At 34.4% G+C, this 25,478-nt stretch overlaps 1 protein-coding gene across 1 annotated transcript in view; it reads right to left on the bottom strand.

Moving 5' to 3' along the window:
- Positions 1-455: 455 nt before the first annotated feature.
- The window catches only part of ZNF280D (zinc finger protein 280D), a 113,970-nt gene continuing 88,947 nt past the window's right edge, over positions 456-25,478 (bottom strand). Inside the window, exons 17-21 of the mRNA XM_008143177.2 lie at positions 23,354-23,472; positions 23,170-23,206; positions 12,607-12,652; positions 4,958-5,013; positions 456-2,192 (exon numbers count right to left, since the gene is read on the bottom strand). Coding sequence (XP_008141399.2) covers positions 1,574-2,192; positions 4,958-5,013; positions 12,607-12,652; positions 23,170-23,206; positions 23,354-23,472 — 877 coding nt within the window. The 3' untranslated portion in view covers positions 456-1,573. The remainder of the gene's footprint in view (positions 2,193-4,957; positions 5,014-12,606; positions 12,653-23,169; positions 23,207-23,353; positions 23,473-25,478) is intronic.

The raw sequence follows: 25,478 nt of genomic DNA, 5'->3' as shown, positions 1-25,478 counted from the left end.
AGGGGTCCTGGACTGTGAGAGGGAGCAGGCCAGGCTGAGGGACTCCACCCCAGTGCACGAATTTCGTGCACCGGGCCTCTAGTATTAAATAATATATCTCTTGAAGTGAAAGGATTTAGCAAACAAGTCCATTCTCTGTAAATATTAGCAGTATTTTCCCTTATACTTTAAGTACTAACTTATGATATATCATACACCAATTAAAAATACAGAATAAAATCCTACCACTAACTTTAACATGAAAATTCCTTAAACAAATATAGTTTCTAAAGGCGCCAAAGGTAAACTTATTCAAGCAGTTTTCTGAGAAATAAAATTATTCAGGTTCAATTTTTATTGGAAATATTTACTTAAAAACTACTATATACAGCAGGATTTTAACAGACATTTAAAACATTTAATATTCAGTGAAACAAAATTTAAGGATTCAAAGCACATTTTAAGAAGTAAAAATGTAACATTTTAAATAAAAGTTTATTAGTACTTCAAAGCAAACTATGGTTATTCATTTACTCATTTCTAAATCTATTATTTACTAGATGAATAAAAACAACTGAGAAATCAATTTAGCAGCCATCTTATGGATAAATTAGACTAAATATCCCAAAACAATTTTTTACATCACTGCTTTAGGTCCCATTTGAAGTTTCTATTTTACAATTAAAGAAAATGTCACTTAAACATGGCTGGATTCATGCCAGGACATGTTTTCAGTTGACTGCTTTACAATATCTACATTATTCCATACTTTGGTTTGGTTTCCAGACCATTTTTATGGGTCTATTTCTAAAGATCAGTAAAACAACGTTAAAAGCATAATAACTACAGGAATTTTAACAATGGGTTTCTACTTTATACAACTAGCAACATCAAGAAATTTCTGCACAGCTCACACTGACAAAAATACAAATATAAATTTATGTTTTAATAATTTCACTTTCACTGAAAGTTTAATTAAGGTAAGCTTACAGCCTGGCAGACTAATACATGTATGGAGGTACACAGATTCAAATATTCTGTTTACATGCTTCTGACAGTCTGGAATGTTATATTAAATCCAAAATTGTTTATGTGTATCAAAAGTCTCGAGATTCATTAATTTCACACTCTATGCATTTACCAGCATCATACTCCAAATAAAGCTTTATTAACAATGCCAATTAGTCATTAGTTTAAAATTCCCAAAAGATATATGGTTTCCAAATTTCTTCTTTTAAGTTAATTGAGAAGAATATAAAGGTAATAAGGATTTTTAGCTTAGGATTGCTGGAAGTTTCACTGCTTTATAAACATAAATAATATTCTAATAATAAATTCATACTGGCAACCAAGTTCCATTTCCTTGAGAACTGTTAAATGAAGCTTTTCTATTTATGTTTTAAAACCTCTTGGAAACTCATACTAATCATGCTATTATTGAACTGATTTCTGTAATAACCTAGGTTGGACATAGAGATAAAGTGTATGAATGATCTCACATTTTTCTATTTCTGAACTCTACTGAGCTCACCTGGTAGCACTGATCTGAATGCTCTTACCATTGATACACTAAAACTGAGACTGACAACTAATTTCAACTTCTTTCCTTTTCATCTGCCGGGTCTATTGTTGTCTCTGTTGTGCTAGGGCTATTTTCTCCAGGAACATCATCTTTTTGATCAGACACTACTTCATCAGACTTGGCTGAAGGATCACCACTACCTTTCTGAAGAATTTCTGTGGCTTCATACTCAAGCACCTCTGACGGAGTCAAAGGTTCCAGATGAATACTGCCTTGCTCACTAACATCAGAACTAACAGATTCAGGTTCATCTCTTTTTCTCAAAAACTGATCAATGCTCACATCACCAGAGGCTAACCGCAAATCCTTAATATTCTTTGAAGAAAACCTAGCTTCATTGGAGCTTTGATCTTTAATCTGATCACATGAAATTATGTTTTCTGAACTTTGGCACATCTTCAACTCTGTTTCCTGATCTATGTGTTCTATTTGTTTTTCCTTTTCCACTTTATCATTACCCCTTGAAACATAACTGAAGATATTCTTTGAGCCAGTTTCCTTGTCTTCAAGACAGGTATTGTTTTCCTTATTTGGAACTATTATGCTTTCTTCATTTTTTGTTGCTGATGAGCCTTCAAATGCATTTGCATCACATCCACTTTTTTCCTCTGAAGAAGCTTTATCATGTTTACTGAAAAGATAAGGCCATTTATTATCTATTGCTTTATAATACAATATTTTTTAACATGATCAAAATAAAGACATGCTCTAATTTAAAAAAAAAAAAAAAGCCAAGGCCCACTTGCCCACCAAAAAGGAGGGGGAAGAAACACAAACAGGTTCACAGTACTTGCCATATTACAATTAGGAGATGGCCATTTTCTGAGGCAAGAATGAAAAACTTCAGAATCCCATATTAAAAATAGACCTGTAGAGTCTAACAACTGGTTTTAGTCCTGGTTATCATTTTCGTTTGTTAACATCCTTGCCTGTTTTTAATTAAAATTAATGCTTTCTTATTAATTTCTAAGAGTACTTTAAATAAGAAATAAATATATACACTATGTAAAAATAACTATTTTTCTTTTATGACTTACACGTCCTGTTATGGTTACAGTGTCTTTCCCTATGCAAAATCTGATAAGCATTCACAAATATTTTTCTAATTTTTAACAACCTAATTAAAGAAAACACAAAAATATGCCTGAAAAATATATGTAAATATACATGCATATATTCATAGATGTGTGTGCATGTTTGTATACGTATATGTTTGAGTGTGTTTCTATGTGTTTACTCTTACCCTTATGTGTTATAGAAACTATCTAATACATAATAAAACATTAGAAACAAAAGACTTCTAAGAGGATCTCTAGCCCCTTATCTAGATGTAACAATGCTTATTTTTGTGAAAATTAATTTATGATAACACAAGTCTTATTTCTTACATCAATCTACACAAAATTTAGACTTTTCCCTAATGAAATGACAAATATCAAACCAATGGTATCAAATATTTATTATTTACTAAATTATATTTATACTAGAGGCCTGGTGCACGAAATTCATGCACTGGGGGTGGGGGGATGGTCCCTCAGCCCAGCCTGCACCCTCTCCAATCTGGGATCCCTCTCACAATCCAGGACTGCTGGCTCCCAACTGCATGCCTGCCTGAGTGCCCCTAATCGCTTCTGCCTGCCAGCCTGATCATCCCCTAACCCCTCCCCTGCCAGCCTGATCGATGCCTAACTGCTCCCCTGCCAGCCCGATTGCCCCCCAACTGCCATCCCCTGCTGGCCTGGTCACCCCCATTGCCCTCCCCTGCTGGCCTGGTCGCCCCTAACTGCCCTATCCTGCTGGCTATCTTGTGGTGGCCATCTTGTGACGACATGGGGCGGCCATCTTGTGACCATATGGGGGGGCCATCTTGTGCAAGGGTGTGATGGTCAATTTGCATATTACCTCTTTATTATATAGGAAGGTAATTTCTCTGTAATGCATTTTGCTCTGATCTGTCTTCACGCTATTCTTGAGCCAATACTACATAGTCTTAATAATGATACATTTTACAATGTGCTTTGTTTTTTAATAGAGCAAACTGCCTTCATTATACTGCTATTCTCCCTAAATCTAATCATTTAAAAATGTAAAGAATATTTGTACAAGGATGTCCATTAAAATAATGTTTCAATAGTATACACAAACAACTTTAATATCTAACAACAGGGTAATAATTATATAAATTATGATCTTAATAAATAGAGAAATCAGAACCTTAAACTTTGTCAGTTTCCAAACCAAATGTCATTGGAATTTTCAACTAAGTGTTCATTAAACCCACAACATAATTTGCAAATGGCCTATCATGCAAGTTATTAATATATTATTTCCTATCTCAGTAAATTTTTGTTTTTTTTAGATCTTACATATTTCTCATTTTTGTTAATATTGTGAATTTACTCTTTTGTCCATTATATTTTGTAACTGGTATATAAAAAAGATGTTATTGGTATATAGAAAAGAATCTCAGCTCACTTCTTTTGTTTCTTATAGGTCAATTACATCAACTGAAGAAAATTATATTTTCCTCATTTAGAGTGGTATAATTATTATTTTTGTTCAGCTCATTTTGGACTAACTAGAATTTACAAAAAATGTTAAGTAATTCAGAAGTTACTAGTCTTCTTTTTCCCTTTGGTTGAATTTTAGTAAACTCTTCTCCCTCCCCTCCAGGATTCTATCAAAAATGCTAAGTTAAGTCTAAGTTAAGACCTTTCATAAAACCTTATTCCATAATTTGTTTTTTAAGAGCAATAGATTAATCTCATGAGATTAACAAGCAACCTACTGTAAAATATACAGTAGAAAGATAAAAATGGAGAAATTATTTAATTTTAAGGTAAAATAAAATTATCTTTATCTGGAAAGAGTTCTAATTAGAAAGTTAGAATTCTTTAACTAAAAGACTGTGACTGTCTTGTGTTCTTTAGTGTTCTACCTGAGCATTAAATTTTTAAAAACCAATTTCTAAATTTCGAAACTTTAAGTTGAGATGCCACCACATAAATAAGTAGCTTTAAAGCTTTTTGAAAATACTTACAAAAGATTTTAAAATTACCTATTTGTGATAATTGTCCCCATGTTGTAACTTGTAACTAATTGTAACTGTTTTTGTTTAACAGGGGCAATAAAAATCTGTTAAATTTTACTTACTAGTTAGTACTTTAAAACTTTTTAAACAACTTTATACTCTACATGTATAAGAGTATTTCAAAATTAGGGATCTGTAATATAATTTTGCTGTATTAAAATTTCAAAAATTTATTTTAATTAAGTCATTATTAAAATCAATAACATATACAAGTATTTACTCCTTTATTTAACTACAATAATACAACTCAAGTGTCATTTTATACACATACTTGGATTTGAGATTCAGGTTTTCCTTATATTTACCTTTCAGAATTTGATGTTTCTGTTTCTCCTTCAGCCATACTAGGTCTTGCGATTTCCTGAAATAATAAATAATAATTTATCATCATGGATCAGCTTAAACTACTTTTATTATACTAACCTTTCTGGATAAAAGAAATTTAAGTGTGCAATCTTATATACCAAGGAACTAGAAAAACAATTTTTAATTAAAAATACAAACTAGAATAATTCTCATTATCAAAAGTATAATTTTTAAAATTGTTTTTAAAGAAACCTGTACAAAATTCTTTGTACCACAAGTTTCTGAATCAAAGTCATGAAACAGTTATCCAATTATAAGAATACCTGGTTTCCTTAGATTCTGTTTCAAATATGGACCATAATTACAATCACAGTTCCTCGAACAACACGGGTTTAAACTGTGCAGGTTCACTTAAATGCAGATTTTTCTTCAATAAATATATAGTTGGCACTCTAAATCCCTTGGTTTCATTTTGGTGGATTCAACCAACTTTGGATTAAAAATAGTATTTTCAATCTGCGGTGGAAATATTTTATACTGTTTTATATAAGGGACTTGAATATCCACGGACTTTGGTATCCTTAGGGATGGGAGTGAGGTCCTGAAACCAACCCACTGCAGATACCTAAGAATAATTATACTATAGTTAAATTTGGGGTTAAGTCTAAAGTTATACACGAATTTTCAACTTTCAATTCATTTTACTGGAATAGAAAACTAGTTACAGTTTTAGACAACTTATATTTGAACAAGTTGTATTCACAGTATTTCTTATACAAACATATTAAGTATAGACACTTAAAATACAAACATTTGTGAAAATTATCATTTCATATGAATCACAGTAACCCTTCCATTGTCAAACTAAGCAATAATAAATGATAGACAAACTCAATATTTTGCTTATTTCCAATCTTTTAGGGAGAGGAAGGAATAGAATAAAACCTCAGTTTGCAAGAGGCCAGCAAAACAGTTTGAGTTACCAATTAATAAGCACATATAATGCATGTAGTAGGAACTTTATATTCACTATCTCATTTAATTCTCATATTAGATATCATAAATTCTATTTTTATAAATGAAAAATAAGACTTCACAGGTTAAGTAGAGAACTAAAGCAATACCACAATAAGTGGTACGGATTAAAATCCAGATCTAGCTCTTAATCAGTATAGTGACTAAAACAAGCCTGTGATAATGGTATATTAATCACATACATTTATTTCCTCACTTTCCCAAAACCCTGCTACAGTGAGGGCAAAGAAAGAAACCATTTTCACTCATAAAGACCAAGAAAACACCAAAGCAAACTTATTGTCAAAGAGATTTCAACAAATTTTTAAATGGAAAGTGGCTGGAGGACTGGAAACTGACTTTACAGTGTGCAGGAAGTTACAACACAACATCTGAGTGGGAAGTGTAAGAAGAGAATCAATTTGTCCAGGCAACCCAAGAAATCTGGTATTTGGAGAAATTCAGTACAATATTCAGTACAGAAAAGGTAAAAATGAAGCACAAAGACTGCTGAGAAATCTAAATGCTTTTTCAATAACTCACACAACAGATACCTATCCTTACACAGTGGCTCAAGGTTAACTCTGAACTGGACACAATGTAAACTTGTGAACAAACACCAGGAACAACAAATGGCAGGCATGAGAAACAGAAATAAAACAAAAAAATTAATAAAAGTCCATAAACTGAGTGAAGGAATCCATAGTCCCAGGAGCCAGAGGAATCACTCTTCATCCTACCATTCCCAACTGGAACTTAGAAGATTTCCTCTTTGGAGAAAATTACCAGCCCCAAAGAAAAGATTTCCCATAATGGTTTTGAAACCATACTTTCCACCAACGAATCAGCCAGCAGAGCACCCGATTTTATACGTTAGAGTTTAAACAATTCCCATGCAGACTGTACAGATTGTACTGCAATCCAGGAGGTGACCTTTACATATATAAATCCAGGTAAGCAGTTCTTGAGTGCAGTTCACAGACACCTAGGGCCTCCAAAACACCCAAGGCACATGAGGTTAAAACAAAAGCAGTGGTGGGTAAAAATGCTGGCATCTTAACACAAATCAAAGGAATGGCATTAAATCAAATTTATACTGGCAATCATTGTATTCTTTACCAGCACACACCAGCAGGAAATTTTATTATATTCCAATCCATTAGTATGTCTTTTTAATATTGTGATAAAGTAGAATGTATGCATAAAGTACTGCATACTGAAAATCAGTCTGTGATAAGCTGTGGGCAAAACCTAGCCATATTTTTTCCATTTAACATTGTTTTTATTTTAAAGAATGACTGGCAAAGTATGGGCAAGAATGACTGTAAAACTATGGGCATTTAAACTTGGCTGTTCAGTAGACATTTTCTTGAAAATTGACAAATTGAACCTGCCATGCTAAAGAAAACAACTGATATTATTTGTTGTTAATAATAAAATTCAAGCCAAAACCGGTTTGGCTCAGTGGATAGAGCGTCGGTCTGCGGACTGAAAGGTCCCAGGTTCGATTCGGGTCAAGGGCATGTACCTTGGTTGCGGGCACATCCCTGGTAGGGGGCGTGCAGGAGGCAGCTGGCCGATGTTTCTTTCTCATCGATGATTCTAGCTCTCTATCCCTCTCCCTTCCTCTCTGTAAAAAATCAATAAAATATATTTAAAAAAAAATTTTTTTTAAATAATAAAATTCAAGTAAAAATTAAATTTTAGGAAAGCTTGTATTCACCACTGATGAGATTCATGATAATCTTAATGAACATGATAATTGATATTATATAATGAAACATGTCAACGTTTGGGAGATTTAAGTAACTCAGTGATCCAATATTATACAAATGAGCAATGCCTGACATAAAATCAACCATGGATAAAATATTCAATCAAAGTTTAAGACAGAATAATAGATTTTAATGTAACGAAGTACAAAAAATGTAGTTAAATGGAGTCGATTACACATTGCAATACATATTTAAGAAAACTTCTACTTGTCTATTTTTAAAAATATATATAATTTTTTATTGCTTGCAGAGAGAAAGGGAGAGAGAAAGAGAGAGATAAAAACATCAATGATGAGAGAGAATCATTGGTGGGCTGCCTCCTGCATGCCCCCTACTGGGTATCGAGCCTGCAACCCAAGCATGTGCCCTTGACCAGAATCGAACCTGGGACCTTTCAGTCCACAGGCCGACGCTCTATCCACTGAGCCAAACTGGCTAGGGCCCACTTGTCTATTTTTGATGTAATATTAAAGAAGAATAATCAGAATTATCTGAAAAGATTTTTAAAGTACTGGATAAGTCTGATATTCTTTATAAATTTCAACCAAAACAATATATCACAACAGACTGAACGCAGACACATGAGAATTCAGTTTTCTTCTACTAAACTAGACATTAAAGAGATATGCAAAAGTGGAAAACAATGCCTATTGTTTCTTTTAAGTTTATTTTGGGAAACAGCTATTTTTCAGAAAAATGTATGGTATTTATGTTAACTTCAGGGGAGTTTTATTGACATTCAAAGAACTAAAACCTATCCTCTTCAGACTATTCCAAATAATTCAAGAGGAAGGAACACTTCCAAGCACTTTCCTATGAAGCAGGCATTACCCCAATCCCAAAACCAGATAAAGATACCACACAAAAAAAGAGAATTTCAGGCCAATATCCTTGATGAACATAGATGCCAAAATCCTCAACAAAATTCTAGCAAATCAGATCCAGCATTACATTAAAAAGATCATACATCATGACCAAGTGACATTTATTCCGGGGATGCAAGGCTGGTATAATACCCACAAATCAATAAATGTGATACATCACATAAACAAACTGAGAGACAAAAATCACATAATCATACAAATTGATGCAGAAAAAGCATTTGACAAAATTCAACATCCTTTCTTGGTAAAAACTCTCAGCAAAGTGGGAATAGAGGGATCATATCTCAACATAATAAAAGCCGTAAACGACAAACCTATAACCAACATCATACTCAATGGGCAAAAACTAAAACCATTTCCCCTAAGAACAGGAACAAGACAGGGATGCTCACTTCCACCACTCCTGTTCAACATAGTATTGGAAGTGCAAGCCATAGCGATCAGACAAGAAGAAATAAAAGGCATCCAAATTGGAAAAGAATTAAAACTGTCATTATTCGCAGATGACATGATATTGCACATAGAAAAGCCTAAAGATTCCATCAAAAAACTACTAGACTTAATAAATGAATTTGGCAATGTAACAGGATACAAAATTAACACCCAGAAAGCTGTGGCTTTTTTATACAGTAATAATTAACTCACAGAAAGAGAAATAAAAAAACAATCCCATTCACCACTGCACCAAAAAAATTAAGATGCCTAGGAATAAACTTAAGAGATAAAAGGCCTGTACTCATAAACTACAGGATGTTGAAAAAAGAAACAGAGGAAGACATAAACAAATGGAAGAACATACCATGTTCATGGATTGGTAGAATCAATATCATTAAAATATCCATAGTACCCAAAGCCATCTATAGATTCAATGAAATTCCATTAAAATACCAATGACACATTTCACAGACCTAGAACAAACTTTCCAAAAATTCATATGGAATAAAAAAGACCCCAAATAGCCGCAGCAATCTTGAGAAAGAAGAACAAAGTTGGAGGGATCACAATACCAGACATCAAGCTATATTACAAAGCCACTGTTCTCAAAACTGCCTGGTACTGGCACAAGAACAGACATAGACCAATGGAACAGAACAGAGAACCCAGAAAATGACACAAGCCATTATGCTCAATTAATATTTGACAAAGGAGGCAAGAGCATACATTGAAATCAAGACAGTCTCTTCAATAAATGGTGTTGGGAAAATTGAACAGATACATGAAAAAAATGAAACTAGATCACCAACTTATACCATACACAAAAACAATCTTGAAATGGATAAAGGACTTAAACATAAGATGGGAAACTATAAAAATCTTAGAAGAATCCATAGGCAGTAGAATATCAGTATTTTAAGATTTCACAATTATAATTTCTAACACAGTAAATATCAATAATGTTTTAGAGTACTAAAATAGTGCCTTCTGGAGTCCACAACCTGTATGGCTATGCAAAATAGCCCTGTCTCCATCCCAAACCCTAGTGTTTCATTCTTTAATATATATAAAGAGCTAAAATCACCAAATACTATCTAGCATATGAAAGGAATTAATTTTTAAAGAGGAAATGGAAAGCTATACAAATTACATAGTAGTAACAGTAAAGTATTACTGGGGTAGGACAATATTGATTCCACTACATTGCACGTGATAAAAATCTAGAAGATTAATTAAAGTTTTCCAACATGCATACTTAACCACCTGAATCTACTCAAGGGACTATCCAAATCACATGTATACTTGAAAGAAATACCTGTTCAAACTAATGAAGAAAATAAAAATCCAGGTCCAATCACTCTTACATGGACCCAAGTCCCATACTAATGACCCAACGTAAGAAAAGGTATGCCCATTTTAAGATATAAATACTTTTATCTGAGTCCTACACATAATGTCTTGCTTTCAAACAAACATTATACAATACACAGAAAAGCAAGGTGGGGCAGAGGGTGAGGATGCACTAACAAGAGACAAAGCAATCGGCAGAACCAGACTGACATATGACCCAGCAGTTGGAATTATGGGGTGGAAAATTTTATATTACTATTATTATTATGTTAAATGCTTTGGTAGAAAAAGAAGGACAACATGTATGACTAGAATGGGAATTTTAGCAGAGGGTCAGAAACTATAAGAATCAATGCAAATGCTAGAAAAAAACAATCCATAATGACAGATGAAAAATGCCTTTGATGGTCTCATCATTAGACCTGACACAACTTAAAAATAAACCAATAGGTCAATAGATAGAAATTAACCAAACTGAAATACAAAGAAAAGAGTATGTGTGTATTGGGGGATGGGGTGTAGAAACCAGAACAGGCATTTAAGAACAGGGGCTAACATGAAATGATACAACACATGTGAAACTGGAACCCCAGAAAATGAAGACAAAACAGCTTAGAGAACACCACTCAGTATAAATGCAAAAAAAAAAAATAAAAATAATAATAATAATAATACAAAAATAGATAAACATATAAATAAAAAAATGAACAGACCAAACTTAGTCAAATCATGTTCAAAATAATGAAGACTAAAGATAAAATCTTAAGGGCAATCAAAGAAAAATGACATGTTACATACATACATAGAAACAAAAGATAAAAATTACAGTAAGACATTTCATCAGAACATATGCAAGCCAAGAGACAATACAATACCTTCTTTAAACTACTGAAAGAAAACTGTCAACCCTCTATACTGACAAAAATATATTTAAAAAAATGGAAAAAAATTTTAACAGCATTACTTATCAGTAGATATGTAATGAAATATATAGCAAAGGAAGTTCTTTAGGCCAAAGGAATATGATACGAGACAGAAAAAAAGAGCTCCATAAAGATATGAAGACTACGGAAATAGTAGACATGAAGGTAAATGCAATATTATTTTTTTAAAGTTTTTAATTACTAAATAACTGACTAAAGCAAAAACAATAACATTGTATTCTGTCTTTAAAAGTTATATACAGTACATGAGAACAACAGGGAAAAAAAACACAGAAACTACCAATATCAGGAATGAAAGAGAGGATTTATCACTGCAGAACCCACAGACATTTAAAAGAATAAGGGAATACTACAAACAACTCTATACACATAAATTCAACATCTCAGATTAAATGTTCCAATTCCTTAAAAACCCCAAACTACCGAAACTACTCAAGAATAAATAGATAACCAAAATATCCTACATTTATTAAAGAAATTTATTTGTAGTTAAAAACCTTTCATGCAAAAGAAAACTTTCTGTGGTATAAAAGCTGCTTGGAAGAAGGCTGCTACTTCTGCCTTGGTTTTACTTACTCTGTATAAGACATAATGCTATGCAAAAGATAAATGCTAAACCTGCCTCACTTAATTATACTCAGCAAAAACATCACAAATAATATTAAGTAACATTTTAAAAAATTAACATCAAGAAAGTAAGCACTTGAGCAAAATTATTTCTAACTTTAGAAATTTCTCATTTATTAGATGCCCAGTAAATAACATTTATATGATAACCCTGAGTGTTATATTCACAGTGCCTGTTTAAGATAGCTAAAACAGTGTTACCATATATCCAACATATTTTCACTTAAAAAATTAGTTAAATCTTTGACAGTCTAAGTCCCCCCCACCCCCCAAAGTTATATCATTTGGAAAGATTAATTTTCCAATGTACCAAATGTTAGAGGTTTTATGGATTTCAGAATTTTAAAATCATAAATTTATATTCATTACTCACTAGTTGAATTAAACAAGCAAGTGAAATATATGTCTTTGTCAAAACAAAACCACCTTACAATTTTACTTAAGATTAGATATTTTTATATCTAATGAAAGTTTCTTTTAAATCTCAATTTTTTCCTGATAACATGCCAACAATTGTTATTGATGTAAGCCTGTTGAATTAAACCTTTTTCTGAAAAACCACACCAATAATGCTTTCTAATGTATAAATCTTTAAAGTATAAAATAAGACAAAATTTACCTCAGACACAGGCTTTTGTTCCTTAATGGGAGCTTCATTTTTTAATCTTGAAAACAAAATAAGTATTGAATTTTTTATAATTACAATGGAAACAGATAAAACAGTACAATTTAAAATAAATGGCATAATACATTAGTAAGTTTCAAAAAAGATTTACTCTTTAAAAAATAAAAGTACGATATATGGTAATTATATGTGATATGCATTAATACTGACTATTATTATAAGACTTAAAATGTGAGAGAATATATATTACCTATGGTGAAGTTCAATAATAATGCAATTTCAGTATCTATTACAATTAACTTACCTAAAGGTAATAAAAATCACGGAAATTTAGAATTTTGGAGGACATATTCTCTTAACAACCTTTATAAGCACAGTTCAAATATTAACTATAAATTTTTTTAAACTTCTTAATTTCCAAAACTATATTAATTGTAACTTCTTATATTAACAAAGGCATATGCCACCTATGAAACTTTTAAAATAATCAATATAAAAACTAACTTTTCCAAAATATTTTTATTTCAGAAACTGTTGATGACTGTATCATTTGCTGATATTATATATTAAAATCTGCATAATTAGGAGGCTTACCTGATCTGAAATGCCATTAACAGAGTTGAGTATTTCATAACTTTATGAAGGTTTAATAGCTACACTTAAGTATTAATATATTTAACATTAGCAACAACTATACTAACTTAAATTTCATGAACACAAATGAAGACATCTGTGTCAACCATGCTAAAAGCTACTCTCATAGTTAGTATCTGAAATATGGAATTGGTAAAAACCCTTTTTCTTTATGCATTTTCTTAGGATAAATTTTAAAAAATAGGTCTATACAATGCTAGTGCCTTACTATATTTTAATAATTTAACTGTGTACAATTACTTACCTATGTTTTAGTTATTACATAAAATTACAAATAATTTAAAATAGAGCATGTCCTTTTGTGCATGAGAACTACATTGGTAGTATATTAAAATAACTAGAACTAAGTTACTAAACAAATGTAAATGAATAAAATTTGCACAAAAAGTGAGCAAAATGCACAAATGTCAATCGTTTTCAGGTTAAAGATTTGTAATTCTCTCAAGTATTTAATTGTGAACAATAATATTTATAAAAATGAAATAACATCAAATGTACAGTAAAACTTCACTGCTTTAATGATTTTATATATGGAAAAATAATAGTTTTAAGATTAACATGTATAAAGCAGTAAGAAAACATAAAAATTAGTCTGATGAAACAAGTAGGCATTGGGTTAATGAGGTTTTGAAATAAATTTGTAAATTACAATTGATTTTTGTTTCTAAGCATTTAATAATCTTAAACTTAGTTTGAAAAACTGAAACAAATTGGTCACAAAGTAATTTAAGAGTATTTTATAAAAGCCTTTTTCTTTTCAGCCTATTGTTGAAAATGTTATCAAAGACCTTACATTCTTAAGAAACATTATCATGATAACCATTTACACATATGGCAATCCTAATAAATTGATGTTATGAAGCAATTAAAATGAAAGCTACTTATTAAGCATGTGTTAATATTATTGCATTTCAACTGGCGATATTGAGTCCTTATCATCTCTGCAATGGAGGTTGGTAACAGAGTTTTTTTGTTACTCTCCATTTTACTGGCTAAGAAACTGATAAATGAGAACAAAATAAATTATTAAAACAACTAGCCTTAAGAAGTTTATCAAAATTGGGATGCCAATTTTGTTTGGGGTTTAACCATGTTGATATTCTGTTTAATGAATAGAATTATAATAACCAGTAAAAACATTTAAAAAAACAGATCTAAAAATATTTAAATGTACACTATCTAAAATTTCATTGAATTATTACCTTCATCACTAAAATGTATACATTATTGTAACTATGAAAGCATACTTAAGATTAACAAATTATAATGCACTATGAATACATCATTAACATTTTCTTTAAAGAAAGAAGTTTTTACCTGTAATTTTTATTCATTAAAGATACTTGCTGAAATAGTTATCATTTGAGATATTCAATTGCTTGGTAGAAGACAGTGAAATTTGCTAAGCTCAAAGTTCTGAGCTAAGAATCTGCCATTACATAATTATACTTTTTACCTGTGAATGTTGTCATAACTTTTTATAGAAAAATGTTATGTAGCATTTCAACAAACACTGTTTAAGACTTCAATGTAAAGAAAACAGGACTGACTGGTGATCAATTTCAACAACAAATAATTAAAGAACATGATTGCAAATAAGTAATTTTTCTTCTGTATATAAACCTGCTGAAATAAATCTTTCTGATTTATTTCTCAAGGACAATCTCTTCCCTCTAAAGTTGAAAATGAAACAAATGTCCCTACTTGCATTATTCTGCAGGTCAGATGATCCAAGGTTACATGTAAAATGAATATTTTGGGTCAGTTACATTAGTATATTCTTTTGAAGTTTCATTCACACTATAAACATACCATTGGATGGGGAAAGGAGCTATAAGGGAGAAAATGTTGATTCATTTCAGCCAGGCCACACTCTTTCTTTCCAATAATATTTAAAAGCCAAAATTTTCAATGCGATTTTCAAAATTTAATCTTCAATTTAAGAATATTTGTAAGCATACTATAAAAAAAAAAGCTGGAAAGAGGTTGTACAACTAGCTAGTAGTAAAGACAACCAATTCTTAATACCCTACACTTACTAGTAGACATTCAGGATTAAATTTAAGATACTAATCAACATACTAATAAATAATAGTAAAAATCTAGTGCACCATTTCTGATCATTTGTTCTGAGAGGTGTTAACAGATATTATATATGGAAAGGGTAACTGAGCTAAACATTTACCGGGCTGCACATACATCAGGTAACTGTGCTAAGAGTTCCAGTCCAGTTAACACACAGTCCCTCCTTTCAAGAAGTTCACTGTCATAGAAACGTATTGAAGCAAATGTTTACAGAATTGTAAAGTGCTAGAAAAGAGACATCTTATGACTCAGTGGGTGTATAAAGAAAGGACTAAGTTACTATGAAGGTGAAAGAGGACAGAGTGATTACACCACAGTGAACTTGGTTTGCAGCAAGAGCAAAGCTCTGGCCGGTGTGGCTTAGGTTTGTTGGAGCACTGTCCTGAACACTGAAAACTCATGGTTTCAATTCCCGGTCAGGGCATATACCTAGATTGAGGGTTCAATCTTGGTTGGGGTGCAATATGGGAGGCAATCCACCAATTTTTTTCATCCCTCTCTCTTCCCCTCTCTCTCTCTAACAATTAATGAATATGTCCTTGGGTGAGGATTAAATGAAAAAAAGAGCAAAACAGGGAAAGGGATTCAAGGCAGAGTAAAGGCAAAGAAATAAACAAGATGGCAATTATATGATACCTTGAGTGATCCCATATGATTGATTGTAGGGAACAAGGAAGAGTAACTTGAAAATGCAGAAATAGCAAGGGCCATTTCAGGAAAAGTCTTGATTGCCATGCTAAAGTGTTTATGCTAAGAACTTTATTCTAAAAGGAAAATTAATAGGAAAATATGATCAGATTTGTGCAACAGGAAGAGAAAGGACATATTAAAAGAGGGTAGGCTCTAGTCAGGCGTCCATATAAAGAACAGTTAATGGCTGCCTTAAGTAAAGCAAGGAGAAGACAAAGTTTAGGCAGATGATAAACAAGGTAAAATCAACAGAATAGAAGTGCCAACTTGATAAATGTAAATGAGAAGCGCAAATATGAGCCCCCAAATGTCTGCCTTGAGTCACAAGAGAATGGTAATGCCAATAATCAAGAAAGACAATTCAAGGAGAGAAAAGCATATGTTGCAGAAAAAAATGAATTCCATTTTGGACATACTGAATTTGTGGTGCCTGTAGAACATTCATATGGAAATATTTACCATTCAGACCCGTTCAGTCTTGTATACCTCATCCTTAGGAACAATTCAAATCATAACTTCTATACAAATAACCCCAAAATCATCATCCAGAGCATGACCAACGTCAAATAAATATTCTCTTCTATATTCACATATTAAAGAATCTCTGTAACTTTAATTTGTATTTCCTTGACTTATTTGACCATGGAAACATTTTCCCCCAGACAATTTATAAATTATTGACATTAGTTCTATAAAACAGAGTTTGGAAAATACTGACCTAGTTACCTTCTTTTATAGAAATATAAGATAATTACTTTATTATTAGAGTATATGTAGAAAGTTAAATGTACTGAGGAACAATATAAATGATTTAATTTTCTCAAGGTCAAAAAGCTACTGGGGTTAAGAATATGTAGCATTCTGAATTCATCTTCTCAACAGAACAAATTATGACATGTAGTTATAACCAATACTGAATAACAGAATCTCAGAACTCTAGAATAAGTCAGAACCAAGGCTCCAAATGCACGTGAACTCCCTTGGTTTTCCTCCCATGTCATTAGCCACTCTTTTCAGTTTCCTTTGGCAATTCCTCCTCATCTTCCTAACCTTTTATTAACAGACTAGAGGCCCGGTGCACGAAATTCGTGCACGGAGGGGGGTTGTCCCTCAGCTCAGCCTGTACCCTCTCAAATATGGGACCCCTCAAGGGATGTCCGAATGCCCGGTGGGATCGGGCCTAAACGGGCAGTCAGACATCCCTCTCACAATCCAGGACTGCTGGCTCCCAACTGCTTGCCTGCCTGCCTTCCTGATTGCCCCTAACTGCTTCTGCCTGCCAGCCTGATCACCCCCTAACCACTCTGCTGCCAGTCTGTTTGCCCCCAACTTCCCTCCTCTGCCTGCCTGGTCACCCCTAACTGCCCTCTCCTGCAGGATTGATCACCTCCAACTGCCCTCCCTTGCAAGCCTGGTCCCTCTCAACTGCCCTCCCTTGCAGGCCTGGTCCTTCTCAACTGCCCTCCCTTGCAGGCTGGGTGCCTCACACCTGCCCTCTCCTGCTGGCTATCTTGTAGTGGCCATTTGTGTCCACATGGGGACAGGATCTTTGACCACATGGGGGCAGCTATATTGTGTGTTGCAGTGATGATCAATCTGCATATTACTCTTTTATTAGATAGGATAGAGGCCTGGTGCATGGGTGGGGGCCAGCTGGTTTGCCCTGAAGGGTGTCCTGGATCAGGGTGGGGTTCCCTTGGGGCGTGGGGCGGCCTGAGCAAGGGGCCTGTGGTGGTTTGCAGGCCGGCCATGCCCCCTGGCAACCCAAGCGGAGGCCCTGGTATCTGGAATTTATTTTCCTTCTACAATTGAAACTTTGTAGCCTGGAGCGGAGCCAAGCCTGGGGCTCCCTCCGAGGCCGGCAGCCATTTGTGTTGGGGTTATAATTGAAACTTTGTAGCCTTAAGCGGGTGGGCCCGGCCAGGGTGTGTGGAAAGCTTTGCTTCCCCTGTTGCTGGCAGCAACCCTGGCCTGCTCTCTCAAGCTCCATTCTGCCGCCATTTGTTTGAATTTGTTTACCTTCTATAATTAAAACTTTGTAGCTTGAGTGGAGGCTTAGGCCTGGCAAGGGCAGGCAGAAAGCTTGGCTTCCTCTGTTACCTAGGAAACCTTGCTCTCTGTGGCTGTAGCCATCTTGGTTTGGGTTAATTTGCATGCTCGCTCTGATTGGATGGTGGGCGTGACTTGTGGGTGTGTCGGAGGTATGGCCAATTTGCATATTTGTCTTTTATTAGGTAGGACTAGTGGCCTGGTACACGAAATTCATGCATGGGGGGGGGGGTGTTGGTCCCTCAGCCCAGCCTGTACCCTTTCCAATCTAGGACCCCTCAGGGCAGTGGTTGGCAAACCAAGGCTCTTGAGCCACATGCGGCTCTTTGGCCCCTTGAGTGCGGCTCTTCCACAAAATACCATGGCCTGGGCAAGCCTATTTTGAAGTGGCATTAGAAGAAGTTTAAGTTTAAAAATTTGGCTCTCAAAAGAAATTTCAATTGTTGTACTGTTGATATTTGGCTCTGCTGACTAATGAGTTTGCCGACCACTGCCTCAGGGGATGTCGACTGGGATCGGGTCTAACCCCTGCAAGCGGACATCCCTCTCGCAATCCAGACTACTGGCTCCTAATTGCTCACCTGCCTGGCTGCCTGATCGCCCCTAACCACTCCTCCTGCCGGCCTGCTCACCCCCAATTACCCCCCCGCCGGCCTGATCGCCCTCAAGTGCCCCCCCCAGCCTGATTGCCACCAACTGCCCCTCCCTACCAGCCTGCTAGCTGCCAACTGCCATCCCCTGTTGGCCTGCTTGCCCCCAACTGCCCCCCCCATCTGCCTGCTTGCCACCAACTGCCCTCCCTGCCAGCCTGCTCACCCCCAACTGCCCGCCCCCACCGGCCTGCTCTCCCCCAACTGCCCTCCCCCCTCCTGGCCTGATTGCCCCTAACCACCTCTGCCTCAGCCCCGCCACCATGGCTTTGTCCGGAAGGACATCTGGAAGGTCTCCTGGTCTAATTAGCATATTACCCTTTTATTAGTATAGATTCCTCAGAGCTCAGTCTGTGGTCCTTGCCCTCTCTCTATCTCTACTGTATCCCTTAGTGACTTCATAGTCCCAAGACCTTTTAAATGGAATTACTTTTATTTTGGGACAATTGTATATGCACATGCAGCTGTAAGAATAACATAGAGATTCCATGTACCCATTGTGCATTTTTCCTCAATGATGACATCCTACAAAATTATAGTACAATATCATAACCCGGATACTGACAGTGATCCAATACATCGATCTTACTCATATTTCAGCTCTCCTTGTATTCATTTCCATGACACTTTAAAATGCTAAATGATATTTACCACCTAGAACACTCCACTAAACGCATACAGGTTAATGTCATCTCCACTTGATTCTAATAGTTATCTCAAACTAAAATATGTAGCAGATCAGTCCTTATGGGACTTCCCTCCTGAGTCTATTTCTTCAAGCCTTTTCTACCTTATATAATATCAATGCCATCTTTCCAGTCGCTCAGACCAGTAAGTGTGGAATAATTCCCAACACTTACTCTCATACTTCACATCCAAATCATCAACAAATTCAAAATATATCCAAAATCAAACCTCGGATGGCCTACATTGCAGGCAGCTTAGCCCAGGACCCCACCATCTCCTACCTAGATTATTACAACAGCCCCCCCTAACTAATCTCTCTGATTCTGCCTTTGGTCTTCTTCAGTTAATTCTCAAGACAGCAGCTAGAGTAATACAGCACTCTTCTGTATTTAAGGTCTTATTGTTGATTGTGAGTTTTACTGAGGTATAAAACACACCTCTATTCAAATTCCTCTGATGGCTTATCTCAGAGTTAAAAGCCAAATGCCGTACAATAGTTGGTAAGGTCCTATACAACATGGCCCACACTACTTTGCAGGCCCCATCTCCTACTAGCCTCCCTCTTGTTCAATCAATGGCAGCCAAAGAAGGCTCTTTGCAGTCCCTCCAGGTCTTTACCTAAATATCATCTATCAGTGAGGCTTCCCTGACCACCAAATTTTAAATGGCAGTCTACAAACTGCCATTTACTCCTTATCCACCCTTCCCTAACTTCAGTTTTCTTCATAGTATTGACCACCATTTAACATAGTATATCTTTTAATTAATTTTTATTATCTTTCACCACTAAATCGTAAGCTCCATGAGGCAGAGATTACAGTCCATTTCTTTAGCACCTAGAACAGGGCCAGGCACAAAGTGGATGCTCAAGAAATAATCACGGAATAAGTAAATGAGGTCCAAAAGAGGTGCGGTGTTTTACCAAAATGTGACAAAAAGGGCAAGAATCCATATCTCTGCAGTTTAGGAGCCACTTTTTCTAAGAGTGCTAATAGGTTCAAAATGCCCCAATCTCAGCTAATAGGTTCAAAATGTCCCAATCTCAATTTTCATTCAGTGGTAATCAAAAGCACACAAGCATGGAATGGTAATTTATGATCAGGTGAATAAACTATTTAAAATAACTTGGTCAGACTCAAGCTAAAACTCGTTAGCACCAAATTAAATCAATTGTCTAAAATAAGCAAGTTTGGTACTTAGCACCTTAAGTGTTTTATTTAAACCTCTTTTTTTAAAACTTATAGATGACAGAACTTGAAGAGTTTAAACAATAAAATAAAGTCCTAGGGAAGAACAAAAAGCAGTGCTCCTTTGCTGTTATATCAAGAATGTATTTTATCCTATTTTTAAACTATAACCAAGGCAGAATAAATATCTGTAAATGAAAAAGGAATTTATGTTAACAATGGAAAGATGTTGTTTCTGGGCAAAATTATAAAGTATTTTTTTAAATTGCATAGAAAGATGAATGATAAAACTTTCCTAGAGACAGATAAAGAAATAAAAACTAGTTTATCACCAAGTCAATCTATAAACCACTTTCAGAACTTTTGTATAATCATTAATATAGAAATTAATTTGGTAGTTTAAAACTAATGAATTAATTTTTTATTATTAATTGCAAGGAACACATTACATAGTAAATAATCATTGAAACTGGCTTTAATTTTTTCAAAGTAAAATAGTTCTCATTTTAGAGTAAAGAAACACAACTGAGTCATACTTTTAGAGTCTGTCTATCCTTATGGCAACAAAAGGTTATTTGTCTTTAAAATAAACAAATGTCAATTTTTTAATATACATGCATATGTGAAAAAATATATACATGAAAAAAACAAGTGCATTGTTATCCCCCATATATTTTTTCTATTTTTTTTACATCCTTACCTGAGGATATGTTTACTGATTTTAGAGAGAAGGAAGAGAAGGACGGAGAAAGAGGGTGTGTGGGGGAGAGAGTGATTGAGGGCGGAGGGGGGAGAGAGAGAGACCTATGTGAAAGGGAAACATCAACTTGTCTCACAAATGTGTCCCAATTGGGGATCAAACCCGCAACCTAGGTATGTGCCCTGACCGAGAATCAAACACACAGCCTTTTTTGGTGTACAGGAAGACACTCCAACTAACTGAGCTAACCGGCTGGGGCACCCCCATATTTTTTTAATGATACCTTTTACCCAAAAAACTTCATTAATGGTTAATTAGATACTATGCATTAGCCAGACAAATATGTAACTTTAAAACTTGTTTTAATATCTATAAGAGGTTTTGTATTCTTTACAGCTTAGAACCCATAATCATTAAGATATTATTAATAATAATCCCCAAATAAGAGAAAATACAATAATATATAATGGTATAAATAACATCCAAATTAAAAAGCTCTAAGTAAGGCAGCCATAGAGAATCTGTAGAGAATTATAGGGAATCTCTTGGAAGTCTTGACAAAACAGAGCAAACACTAAACAGATTTAAAGAATAGTAAAAAGTATAAAAATAAACATCATAATATCAGTAAATTTGGAGAACAAAAAACAAATGATTAAAATTAAATTAACTTATTCAAAATAAAAAAGCTGAGAATCAGTATTGTTGAAAACTATAGAGCTAGAACTGGGTAATATATTTTAAATGACAATAAATATAACTGCAATTTTGGAACATAATTGTAGAGACCTGTTGCTCCAAGGACATGAAAATAACTATGGCTTCCTAACAACCAAAGCTTTTATACTCCTTGGACTGCATTCATGCAAGAGGAAGATTAAAGGGCAGTAGCCAAAATGACTAAACTTCAACTTGGACTGAAGTATTGATTTGATGGGCTTTTCTTGGCCAGAAGTAACCCACCAGCTTAACATCAAGAGCCAAAGAACCCAGTGGAAATTTGTGCTCAATTTGGTGGGCTTTGAGGCCATCTCTGGGTAAATTAGCATCAACCTTATGGGAGGCCAGTCTTGAAGTAAGGAAGTCTCCTCAAGACCTGATTTCTTGAGACCACAATCTAGAGCAGGTCCCACTGTAAAATTATTCACATTCCTTGGAAAGAGAGAATAGGCACCAGTTGTGTCCATCGAAGGGGGACACTGTCCAGGTGTACCCTGGACATTTTTTGAAATCTCTGGGTTGCTTCTGCATCTGAAAAATAAGAAAAATAGCACAATGACAGACAACGAAAGAGGAAAAAGACAATCATCGGGCCTAAACACTTAAGGCCTATAAGAAATTAAGAAAGCAGACAAAATAGACAAAAAGACAAACAGCCATATCATTTGAAATGTATTATTCTGAAGGCAAGTACAACAGAGAAAAACACAAATTATTTTAAGCAAAGTAAGAAATGACTGTAGCAACAAAAGTTATTTTGGAAAGAGCCAACTGGAGAAAACAACATATGTTAAGATATGTCAACCTGACACAAAGATAAGGTGGAATAAAGAACCTAGTCTCATTTGAAGCTGAAAAAAGCTGAATAATGAGAGCTAGTGTCATGAACTTGGCTGCTTAACTGCCTTTGTGTAAGAAAACATCTCAGAACTTTGAACTTAGGAAATTCCAACTTGTCTCGCACCAGGTCACGAGCTCCATAGAGCAGGAACCTATTTCAACAAGCAGCTTTAAAAAGAACAAAAAAAAACACAAAATACTTTAATATTTTTCATTTCTATTAATGATACATTTAAAAATGCAATAATGCTAAAATCCATCAAAATAAAATGCACTGAATAAAAATTAAACTTACTCAGAAAGACGTTCAGAAGTTGGGATACGAGCAGAAACTGAAATTAGAAAAAAAGTTTTCTATTTAAAACTGATGAAATATGATGAGAGCAATGATTTTATTAAGAACCTACTATATTGTGGCTGACCAAAAATAATGAGAAAAAAAAAATCGAAAATCCCAACACAATTGTCTATATACATACCTTTCTTTACTACAACTTGGCAAGTATGAGTTTCCTGCCGACTCAAGTGTGCCGCCATATTATCTAAGCCAGAAAAATCAGCTAGGAAATCACAATCAAGGCACACCACAGTAATGTCCCTAAAATAAAAAAAAGCAAATAGTATAAAAGAAAAAGTTTTTTATATTTTATGAAAATCCATAAATAAGTTCAATGATTATTTTTTCATAATTGGCTTTCTGTGTCAAACTGTTGATTTTATTTGTTATATAAACTTGGTATAACAAAAATAATTCTCTAGAAAATGGCATAGCCATATCCAAATTATGTTATTATTTATTTACAGAAAGTATTCTTTTTATAAACTTTTACTTCTCAGACCAGTTGCTACAAGCTAGAAGTTAAGAACCTAAAGCCTAGTGTTGGTTCCACTAACAACTTGTGTCACTGCAACAAGTCACAATCCATCTGTACCTCCACCATCTGCAATGCAAGGGTATAGTAATCGTTCATTCAATACAGTATATTTACTAAGGCTATCTTTACACATGCTGTACTACTACTGTACTGTATTGTGAATATAAGTAAAAAAAATACAGTCTGTGCCCTAACAAAGCTATAATCTAGTGTTTTATTTAGGTGAGAAAAAAATTAGAAATTTTAAGGTTTTAAACATATACATCATGTTGTAGCTGTATCAATTGCATACTATGTGTTAAAAGTTTTTCCATGTATTATTTTTATTCTTATCACAACACATATTACATTATTCTCACTTAACACTGAATTAATTAAAGTGAATTAGTTATTTCACTACTGAAGTCCAAAGCTTGCGTTCCCAATGATCCTTGCACTGTGAACTGGCCCACTTGCTGGGGCCTGAACTACTCGTTTCCTTACCAAACACTGAGTGCCATAGTTCTTAAATGAAATATGTAACGATTATGAATTTTCAAAAAGCCTAGGAAACAATTTCCAGTCATCAATACCTTCTGTTGCATTCAGGAACAGTTTTTAGACTCATTAGAATAAACTATGTAGTATTTGCTATTTGAAATATTTAAACATAATTGGTACATTACAGTATGTGACAGTGCCCTTAAGGTTATCACTAAAAATGTGTTTAAACTTTTGATTTTTAGTTGAAAGGTATTTTTAAATATTATTAAGCCTGCAAAAGTATGTAAATGTTTCCAAAACTTAAAAATTCACTATATGTTTAATTTATTATATTTTAAGAGTTAAGAACTTGGGAGCTTGTTGAGTCAAGCATGTGAAGTGCTGTTTAAAATAAAAGAAAATATATTAAATGTATAAATGATGTTAAGTTGTTTAAAGGAACTGGAGTTGCAAATGGGACTGTTTAAAAAACTTAGTCTGGCCCTAACCGGTTTGGCTCAGTGGATAGAGTGTAGGCCTGCAGACTCAAGGGTCCCAGTTCAATTCCAGTCAAGGGCATGTACCTTGGTTGTGGGCACATCCCCAGTAGGGGGGTGTGCAGGAGGCAGCTGATTGATGTTTCTCTCTCATCGATGTTTTAACTCTCTATCCCTCTCCCTTCCTCTCTGTAAAAAATCAATAAAATATATTTTTTTTAAAAATAAAAAACTTAGTCTGTTCAACTTAAATGAATCTTACCAAACATTAAAGGCCCTCTAGAAAGTGATTATTAAAATGTACTTGACTTCTAAATGCAATGTTTTTAAGCTAAACTTAAAAGCTTAAGGGAAGTTAAGATTTAAATACTTAACTTTAGTGACTAAATGTGTGTGTGTATGTATATATGTATGTTCTTTTCTATTAACTAACTGCCCTCACAGACACTAAAAGTGGTCTCAATGGTAAGAAGTAGCTAAATGCCTATTCTACAGGATACAGTTAGGGTGGAATGCCTAAATCAAGCCTTCTCTAAACAAGGATTTGTAATTACAAATTTATAATAAAACTAGAGGCCCAGTGCACGAAATTAGTGCACAGGGGTGGGGGTGTCCCTCAGCCCAGCCTGCACCCTCTCCAATCTGGGACCCCTCGAGGGATGTCCCACTGCCCGTTTAGGCCAGATTCTACTGGGATCGGGCCTAAATGGGCAGTCGGACATCCCTCTCACAATCTAGGACTGCAGGCTCCCAACTGCTCGCCTGCCTGC

The sequence above is a fragment of the Eptesicus fuscus genome, chromosome 5 (genome assembly GCF_027574615.1).
Source record: "Eptesicus fuscus isolate TK198812 chromosome 5, DD_ASM_mEF_20220401, whole genome shotgun sequence".
Lineage (NCBI taxonomy): Eukaryota > Metazoa > Chordata > Mammalia > Chiroptera > Vespertilionidae > Eptesicus > Eptesicus fuscus.
This window is presented reverse-complemented; position numbering and strand designations above follow the sequence as displayed.